Source organism: Cebus imitator, unplaced genomic scaffold (assembly GCF_001604975.1).
Source record: "Cebus imitator isolate Cc_AM_T3 unplaced genomic scaffold, Cebus_imitator-1.0 Scaffold101, whole genome shotgun sequence".
Taxonomy (NCBI): domain Eukaryota; kingdom Metazoa; phylum Chordata; class Mammalia; order Primates; family Cebidae; genus Cebus; species Cebus imitator.
In genome coordinates, this window is record NW_016107416.1 from 2,581,531 (window position 1) to 2,592,125 (window position 10,595).

General features: G+C 35.9%; 1 protein-coding gene across 1 annotated transcript in view; it reads left to right on the top strand.

Annotated features, from left to right (window-relative positions):
* NBEAL1 (neurobeachin like 1) overlaps window positions 1–10,595 on the top strand; it is a 198,761-nt gene that overhangs the window by 114,265 nt on the left and 73,901 nt on the right. Inside the window, exons 32-34 of the mRNA XM_037741503.1 lie at window positions 5,282–5,587; window positions 5,686–5,835; window positions 9,719–9,876. Of these exons, the coding sequence (XP_037597431.1) occupies window positions 5,282–5,587; window positions 5,686–5,835; window positions 9,719–9,876 (614 nt within the window). The remainder of the gene's footprint in view (window positions 1–5,281; window positions 5,588–5,685; window positions 5,836–9,718; window positions 9,877–10,595) is intronic.

Consider the following 10,595-nt stretch of genomic DNA (forward strand, 5'->3'; position numbering starts at 1 on the left):
CTGACCCTTTTTATTTTATTTTGATGTTTCCATTTTGTATTTGGTGCAGGAAGGTTGGGGTAGGACTGGCTTCTGATTTACATAAACTAGATATAATATTAATAAGAACATGGAGAGGTTAAAATTCTGACATCAGGTTGCTATATATATGTGTGTGTGTGTGTGTGTGTGTGTGTGTGTGTGTGTGTGTGTGTGTGTGTGTTTTTTTTTTTTTTTTTTTTTTTTAAAAGACAGAGTCTGCGTCTCCCAAGCTGGAGTACAGTGGTGCGATCTTGGCTCACTGTAACCTCCACCTCCCAGGTTCAAGTGATTGTCATGCTTCAGCCTCCTAAGTAGCTGGGACTACAGGCACTTGCCACCATGCCTGGCAAATTTTTTTGTGTTTTTAGTAGAGACGGAGTTTCACCACGTTGGACATGCTGGTCTCGAACTCCTGACCTCATGTGAGCCACCCACCTCAGCCTCCCAAAGTGCCAGGATTACAGGCATGAGCCATTGCATCTAGCCACTCTATTTTTTTTTTTTAGACGGAGTTTCGCTCTTGTCGAGGCTGGAGTGCAATGGCGCAATATCAGCTCATCGCAACCTCCGCCTCCCAGGTTCAAGCTATTCCCCTGCCTCAGTGTCCCGAGTAGTTGTTATTACAGGCATGCACCACCATGCCTGGCTAATTTTGTATTTTTAGTAGAGATGGGGTTTCTCCATGTTGGTCATGCTGGTCTCAAACTCCTAACCTCAGGTGATCCACCCGCCTCGGCCTCCCAAAGTGTTGGGATTACAGACGTGAGCCACCACACCTGGCCCTGGCCATTCTATTTTTAGAATATCATAATCTGATGATTCTATTTTTTATTTTTGTTTATTTATATTTTTTATTGTGAATGCTGCAGAGAAGTAATTCTATTTTTAATAGATATTTATCTTTCATTATAAAAGTAACACTATTATTTTCTACTCATTGTAGAAAATAAAAGCATAGAGGAAAATGTAAATAATTCACCTTCCTATAACATAAGAGAAAATAACTATTAGTATTTTAGTATGTTCTTTCTTTCTTGTTCTATGAAGATATCTTTTTCAGAAGTCATGTATTTGGGTTGCTTTGTGTTTTTTTCTTTTTCTTACTGTTATATAAAACTTATTTCCCTGTTAGTAATAGAGTTTTTTTTTTCTTTCATCCTAAAATTAACATATATTCATTGTAGAAAACTTGAAAAATATGGAAAAGCTAAACAAGTATGTGGGCATTAAAGTACACAAATGGTGAAAGTTTGAATTATACAGACTTTAAATGTAATTCTTAAATATATGAACTAAGAACTTTTTTTAAAAAAAAAGACTCTTTCTCTAGTAACTGTACTCTGAAACTAATCCTAAAGTAATAATCTAAAATATAGAACTGGCCAGGCACGGTATCTCACACCTGTAATCTCCGCACTTTGAGAGGCTGAGGTGGGCAAATTACTTGACCCCAGCAGTTTGAGACAAGCCTGGCCATCATGACGAAACCCCATCATGGGAGGCTGAGGCAGGAGAATTGCTTGAACCCAGGAGGCGGAGGTTGCAGTGAGCCAAGATCACACCACTGCAGTCCAGCCTGGGCAACAGAGTAAGACTCTGTCTCAAAATTAATTAATTAATTAATTAATTAAAATAAAATACAGAACCACCTTTATACACATAGATATTCAGTATATTATTCTTTTTTTTTTTTTTTTTTTCAACCTAGAAGTAGAATGAGGATAGCCTTTTTGGCTTTTTCATTAATTTTAGCCTAATGACTACTAAAGTTGTTGCAGTTAGCATGCCAGGTAGTTCTTTATTTTAGATGTTAGGACTTTTTTTTCTTCCATTTGTAATTTATCCTCAGCATTTTTTAATTTGATGAAATTTCCCTAAATAAACAAAATGCCTATTTATTTAGTTCACCATTATGTATTCATTGCCCATTCCATAATAGGGGCTCTATAAGTACTCATTAAATAAATGAATAAGCATAGAACCTGCAAATACAAATAAGACAGACTCTTCTCTTTTTTTTTCTTTTTTTTGAAGATAGAGTTTAGCTCTATCATCCAGGCTGGCGTGCAGTGGCACGATCTCGGTTCACTGCAACCTCTCCGCCTCCCAGCCTCAAGCAATTCTCCTGCCTCCGCCTCCCATGTAGCTGGGACTACAGGCATGTGCCATCACACATGGCTAATTTTTGTATTTTTAGTAAAGATGGGGTTTCACCATGTTGGCCAGGCTGGTCTCGAACTCCTGACCTCCTGTGATCTGCCTACCTTGGCCTTCCAAAGTTCCAGGATTACAGGTGTGAGCCACCGCACCCAGCCCAGATAAGACTGATTCTATCTACTAGCAGTTAGTGACCTAAAACATTTCTCACTAGCCCATTGGGTAATTGTATTCTCTCAGAAATAAAAACCTACTTTCCTGAGGTTGTATACCTTAAAGGCTAGGACAGGAATCTCTTTCTGTGTAGGGGTTATAATAGAGCTGCCTGAAAACTTGATTTATTTGGCTCATACATGTTAATTAATTGCCGGTGTTTAAGTATTAAGAAATTTTACATAAAAACCAAGATTTCCCAGCTTGTTTCAAAAATAGGACTGCATGGTCATTGATTCATTTAGATGTACATATTGTCTCCAGTTAGCCTGGTTCCTTACTCCCCCTGTTGCCTTAGCTCAGCCAGTGATTCCCATCCCTGGCTGCACATGAAATAACCTAGAGGAGCGTTCTAAACATACCTATGTAGTGCATCACCCATAGTAATTAATTCAGAATGGGGTGAAACTAGGGCTTCAGTATTTTGTTGTTTGTGTTGTGTGTGTGTGTGTGTGTGTTTGTTTGTTTTGAGATGGAGTCTCGCTCTGTTGCCCAGGCTGGAGTACAGTGACACAATCTTGGCTCACTGCAACCTCTGCCTCCTGGGTTCAAGTGATTCTCCTGCCTCTGCCTCCCAAGTAGCTGGGATTACAGGCATGTGTCACCACGCCTGGTTAATTTTTGTGTGTTTAGTAGAGATGGGATTTCTCCATGTTTGCCAGGCTGGTCTCAAACTCCTGACCTCAGGTGATCCACCTGCCTCGGTCTCCTAAAGTGTTGTGTTTACAAGTATGTGCCCCGACACCCAGCCTGGGCCTCAATATTTTTTGTAATTCCTCAAGTGACCCTAATGCAGTACTATTTATAATAAGGGGGAAAGGAAACATTACATGTATGTGATATGTCAGTATCCAAAATTAAAGCACTGGTCAAGTAAATTTTATTCATTAAAAGTATCTTTATACTTTTAAATAAATGTGTAAACTTAATGTTTATTTAATGTCATGACATTAAGTTAAAAGCAAACATTGGATATTTAACTCTTTATGTAAATAGTATTTTCTTAAATACATAGCAAAAAAAAGCCCAGAATATTAACACTGCTATTTCCTGGATGTAGGAATTGTGTGACATTTTTTTCTTTAATTTATTGGCCCTTATTGGAATTCAGTTCCTTTAGTTGGCTTCAAAGACTAAAAGGTGAGAAGAGGGATGGGTTGGGGGAAAACATGAGCAGGATAGAGAAATCAAAGCTTTGAGTTATGTTAGAGATTGTTCCCTCCAATGCTGTTTACATTGCTAAGATTTACATGGAAAGAGTACCTGAAGTCTTTTGTTGCCTTATCCTGCAAAGACCTGTGTGTACAGCCCGGACCAACTTTTGGCACAAATACATTCTTGCAGTAGTTTCAGGTTCTAATCATTTTTTAAATTTTCTTTTGCTTTTATTTGGGAAGTAATACAGATCCAAGTGAGATTATAGGGTTAAGGGAGAAGGAGAAGGAGACCCAATATGTCATTTTCCTGCCTTAATTTTAAAACTTAGGTCTTTCTGTAGCCCACAAAAAAAGGAAACCCCCAGGCCGGGCGCGGTGGCTCAAGCCCGTAATCCCAGCACTTTGGGAGGCCGAGGCGGATGGATCACGAGGTCAAGAGATCAAGACCATCCTGGTCAACATGGTGAAACCCCGTTTCTACTAAAAATACAAAAAATTAGCTGGGCATGGTGGTACGTGCCTGTAATCCCAGCTACTCAGGAGGCTGAGGCAGGAGAATTGCCTGAACCCAGGAGGCAGAGGTTGCGGTGAGCCGAGATCACGCCATTGCACTCCAGCCTGGGTAACAAGAGCGAAACTCTGTCTCAAAAAAAAAAAAAAAAAAAAGGAAACCCCTTAGTCATCTAATTTACCTTTCCTCATTGGGGATTAAGGCCAAAGCCTAATAGTAGTATTCCTTTGCCTGGGCTTGTGCCCTGAATATGTATAGCCTGTGGGAATTTTAAGGGTAGTTAGGATTCTGATCAAGGACTTGGACTCCTATATACCTGTGCTTTCTGTATCAGAATACTTTTGATTTCAAATAAGAGAAACATCAAGCCAAACTGACTTAGTTAAGAAGATTTTTTTGCCCATATAGTTGAGAATTTCATAGTTAAGGTGAATTTAAGCAGGATTCAGTCAGGCCTCCAGTTCCATTTATTTGCTATTCTCACAGCACCACTCTCCATCATCTGTCAGCTTGTGTTAAGCTGGCCTCCCTTATGGACACAAAACAGCTGCCCACAGCAATTGGGACTGTATGCTACTACTTTCATACCCAGAGAAAGAGATTGCTTTTTCCTACAGTCATTGTTTGTAGACAGTTTCCATGGAAATCTTTTTGAGGTTGTTCATATGAACAACTTCGGAAGATAGAGGTTATGTGTTCCTCCAGAGCAAAGGGAAGATTTGTTTACTATCCAGTATAATAAAGATAATGTTTCCCTCCATGGCAAAATCGGGGAAGATTTGTTTACTGTCTGGTATAAAGATAATGTCTCCCTCCATGGCAAAATGAGACAAGTTTACTGCCCAGTATAAAAGATTTGGGTTTCCTTTTTACTGGTGATTTGTCTACTAAAATGTATCTACATATGCAGGCATCATCTAGTTCTCTTCATCTCTCACTGTGGGAATTGCATTTTGGGAAAACAGTGCAAATGCTGATACTCTGTCTACTGCTATTGCTATGGATCTTTGTCTCTGACCCAGGAGTCTTGTATCTTCTGCCAACACCTGTGAAACTATAGCAGCTAACTTTTAGCTTGGAGGCAGAGTAACATCTGAGACCTTTCATAGTTCCTGACAGTTATTATATAAAAGTTCTGAACCCACAGAGCCAGGCAGAACTTGTGCTATCATTAAATGTTTGCTTTAGTCTGCTCTTTCTCATCTAAACTATTTTCCTCCAGGTTTGTGCAATGGCATCAGCTAAGCTAAATGCCCTTCTTCAGACCAAAGTGTTTGAAAATCAGGATGAAGCATGTTACATTTTAGGGAAGCTGGAACATGTTCTAAGTCAATCCATCAAGGAACAGACTGAAATATACTCGTTTCTGATTCCTCTTGTTCGTACCCTGGTTTCCAAAATTTATGAGCTTCTCTTCATGAACTTGCACCTACCTTCTTTACCTTTTACCAATGGTAGCTCCTCATTTTTTGAAGATTTTCAAGAATATTGTAATTCAAATGAATGGCAAGTTTACATTGAAAAATATGTAAGTTTTATCTTTTTTGAGCAAGATTTTTCTGCTGATTACATTTTTATAGATGTGAAGTCATATATTAAATTTTATGTATTCTTTTTTTTGGTAAGATTGTACCTTACATGAAGCAGTATGAAACTCATACATTTTATGATAGTCATGAGAACATGGCACTTTATTGGAAGGATTGTTATGAAGCTTTAATGGTAAATATGCATAAACGAGACCGGGAAGGAGGGGAAAGCAAGCTCAAATTTCAGGTAAAAAGTAAATGTTTTAATATCTAGTTTTTCATGTTGATTTTAAGCATTTAATATTAAGAGCAATACAGGCCCCAAATTTTATAAGCAGTATTTCTATTATTTGTTTAAACATTATCTTAGAATTAGAAGAAAAACAGCTAATCAGTAACAATTAAGATCAATTAATAGTAAAATATTCTGTACATAGTGATTATGTTAAAAGTTTATTAAGCTGCTAGTACGTTAATAGATACCTCTAAGGAGGCTGAATACATACCATCACTTAGAGGGAAATTTACAGCACATAATATTTATATTAAAAAAGAAGAAAGGCATCAAATTTTAAGTTTCTACCTTAAGAAACTAGAGAAATGACTGGGCACGGTGGCTCACGCCTGTAATCCCAGCACTTTGGAAAGCCAAGTTTGGTGGATCACCTGAGATCAGGAGTTCTAGACCAGCCTAGCCAACATGACGAAACCCCATCTCTACTAAAAATAAAAAAATTAGCTGGGCATGGTGGCGTGTGCCTGTAATCCCAGCTACTGGGAGTCTAAGGCAGGAAGATCGCTTGAACCTGGGAGGCGGAGGTTGCAGTAAGCTGAGATCCTACACTGCACTCCAGCCTGGGCAACAGAGCGAGATTTCATCTCAACCAAAAAAAAAAGAAAGAAAGAAACTAAAGAAACAAAAGTAATCCAAATCCTTATCAGCAGAAGTAAGGAATGAATAAAGATAAGAACAGAAATAAGTGAAATTGAAAGCAGAAAAACAATAAAGTCAATGAAACCAAGGTCCAGTTCTTCAAAATATCAGTAAAATTGATAAACTTCTAGCAATATTGACAAAGAAAAAAAAAGAGAGGGAGATGTGAAAAATTATATAGACCAGGAAAGAAAGAAGCAATATCACCATTGACTCTACAGACATCAGCATTATAACGAGGGACCACTACAAACCACTCTATGTGCAAAAATATGACAACTTAAATGAAATGGATCAATTTTTGACAGACACAAATTTCCAAAACTAGTTCAAGAATAAGTATATAACCTGAATAGTCCTATATCTATTAAAGAAATAGGTTTTTATAGTTAAAAACCTTCAAAAAGGGAAAACTTCAGGCCCAGATGGTTTCACTGGCAAATTCTACCATACATTTAATGGAGAAATTATGCCACTTTCTCAGTCTCTTCAAATATGGAAAAGTAGGAACAATTCCAGCTCATTGATGAGGGTAATATTACCTTCATAGTGAAATAATAGAAAAATAGTACAAGAAAATTACAGACCGGTGTCTGTCAGGAACATAGCTACAAAACAAATCTAACAATATATTTTAAAAAATAATACATCAGATCAAGCACAATGGCTTATGCCTGTAATCCCAGCACTTTGGGAGGCCAAGATGGAGGATCATTTTAGGCGAGAAGTTCGAGACAGGCCTGGGCAACATAGGGAGACTCTACCTCTACAAAAAATTTAAAAATTAGCTGGGTGTGGTGGTGCACACCTGTAGTAGCAGCTACTGAGAAGGCTGATATGAGAGGATCACTTGAGTACAGGAGGTCAAAGCTTTAGTAAGCCTTGATTCTACCACTGCACTCCAAAATAGATGAGGAGCGAGAACAATTAATATTGTTCTTTGTTTCAAGAACAATAATAATAATGGTAATAATAATAATATACAACACAACAAAGTGGAATTTATCCTCAGGTTGCAGGGCTAGTTCAACATTTGAAGATTAATTAATATACTGGACCATGTTTGTAGTTTTAACAAGAAAAGCTGCATTATCATAACAGTAAATCCAGGAAAAGCACTTGAAAAAATAAACATCCATTTGTAATGAAAGCTCTCAGCAAACTAGGAGTAAAAGGGAACTACTTAACTCTTTACCAGCATCCTACCACTAACTTCATATTCAGAGGTGAAAAACTGAGTACTTTTCCCCTAAGACAGGGAACTAGACAGGGATATTCATTCTCACCGTTCTTAGTTACCATTGTACCACAAATCTTAGCAAATATAGTAAGAATAGAGAAAAACATATAAAAAAGCATTCACATTGGGAAGGAAGAAATAAAACTATCTAAAGATAACATGATTCTCTGTATAGAAAATCTCAAGGACTCTGTTATACCAATAAATTACTGTGATTAAGCAAGTTTAGCAAAGCTACAGGACATAAAATCAGTGCACAAAATTTAATCATATTTCCATACCCTAGCAATGAATAATGAATGAGAAACTGAAATTTTTTTTTCCATAACATTCTTGGAGTAGGGGAACTGAAATTTTCTAAAAATACTTTTTCAATAGCTCTAAAATAATAAAATGCTTAGGTATCAATCTAACAAAATATATACAACATCTGCTGTATATATGCCAAAAACTAAAAAAACACTTGAAACAAATTAAAGAAGACCTAAATAAATACAGATAGGTACTGTATTCATGAAGTAATTTTAAATTGTATATATTTGCATATATTTGGTTAAGCCAAAATGAGACCATTGCTCATTTCTTAACTTAAATATATTGTAAACGTCTTGCCACGCCAGACTGCAAAGTATTCCATTGTCTTATATATTAGTGCATTTAAGTGTATTTCTCATTGTTAGAACTCACTAGTTTTTTTCTTTATTATAAATAGTATTGAACATCCCTATATTTTTGTGGCTATCCAAGATGATTTCCCTAGGATAAGTGTAATTACTTGTATGTAGTGCTTATGACAAACACTGTTACATTTCCCTGAGAGAAGTTCTACCAGTTTATATTCTTATCAACACTTTCCCTGTAACTTTACCTTTTCTAGAAATACCTGATTTAAGAATATCCTTATATGCTTGAACCTCAAAACTGTGAAATTGATGTTTAATTACCATGGAGCTGTCATGACTTCCTCAGTTTTCTCAGCAATGATCTAAGTATTTGGTAACATTGTATTCCAAAATAATCAATTTCCTACTCATCTAATACTAGTTAACAATAACAATTATAATAATGACAACTACAAGTTATTGAAGGCTTGCTATTTTTCTAGCACTATATTAAGCACTTTAAATGTTCATCTTTATTATGACAGTTATTGTTAACCTCATTTTACACATGAGAGGACACTGAGCCTCAGAGAATTAGCTATGAGAAACAACTTAGATAAGAGAATTAGCTCAGAAAAGCGAAGATTTGTATCCAGGTCTAACTCCAAGGCATGTATTTTTAACGACACATTGCTGTAGTACCTCTCTAAAACTGTTTAAGATTTTAACTGTTCTTTTTAATTTAATTCATTGCTGGTTTGTTTGAAACAAATTAGTGCTGTCATTTTAGTTGCTAATAGATGAATATTGATGTGAGATAAATATGCCAGTCTTCTGTTTGTTTCTTTAATATAAACATTAATTTCAAAGCTTAAAGTTATGTCTTGGTAGTATAGAATGTAATTTCCTTCTTTCTACTTTCTTTCGTCTTGAGTCTCATTTTAGATGCCTTATAAATCAAAAGATCCCAGAGGAAAATTATTTTACTTGACAGTAAGTAGGAGGTTAATTATCTTGAGTTTAAAAGTTCTTGACATTGTGTGCCGGATGAAAAAAGAAAACAGAAAAAAAAAAAGTTCTGGATTGAGACACTTTCCATTTTTGAAGTTTTTCACATTTTTATTGTTGGTTAGTTGGTTTTTAAGTTTTAAAAAAATGTAAATAGATTATAGGTAAAATTATATCATACTTCATCAAAGAAAATGATTCTAATGGAATAAAAGCCTGTTGCTTACCAGCTCCTTTCTCATGCTGCAAGATTTTATTTGTCAAAAATTTTAAATTAAGGAATTAAAATGTAAATATACCTGTAAACATATGAGTCAATGATCTTATTTCTTATTGTTTCTTTCAGGAGCTGTTTGTGGAGCCATTTAATCGAAAAGCACGCCAAGAAAACCTGAGGTATAATAATATGCTTAAACAACTTAGCAGTCAACAGTTAGCCACTGTTAGATGCTGGAAAGCAATATACCTCTATCTTACATGTGAAAGGGGACCTTGGGCTAAAAGGTAGGAGGATATAATTTTATTAAGTACTCTTTTTTTTTTTTTTTTTAACAAATGCCCCTTTCACTCCAATTTTTTAAATGTTCAGTTTATAAAAGGCTACTTTTAATCTTATTTATTGTCTTTTTGTGAAGTATAGGTCTGGGATGATGTGAGGTTGTCTTGTTTTTTGTCATACAGTTATTTGCCTTCCTTTGACCCTTTGACGTGAAGTTTATTGGACTTTAGACTCAAGAGTGTTAAACCAATTTACTTCTGTCTTTCTGACACTACCTCTTTGAGCTAGGGCTAATACTGTTACATGTTTGAATATTTTACAATTCATTTAATTGATCCTAAGTCACTTCTGTTTTGCTGAATTATATTATCTCTTTTTTTACAGCCCTTTTTTAAATGTGGTAAAATGTATATAACATAAAATTTATCCTTTTAACTATTTTAAAATGTACAATTCACTGGCACTGAATATATTCATAATGTTGTACAGTCATCACCACCGTCTAACTTCATAATATTTTTATCACCTGAAAAGGAAATGCTGTACCTATCAAAGAGTCATTCCTCATCCCCTGTCCCATCCCCTAGCAGCCACCCATCAGCTTTCTGTCTTATTATTTGCCTATTCTGGTTATTTCATATAAATGGAATCATAAAATATGCGGCCTTTTGTGTCTGCCATCTTTCAGTTAGCATAATGTTTTCATTATGCAGTGGCGTGTATC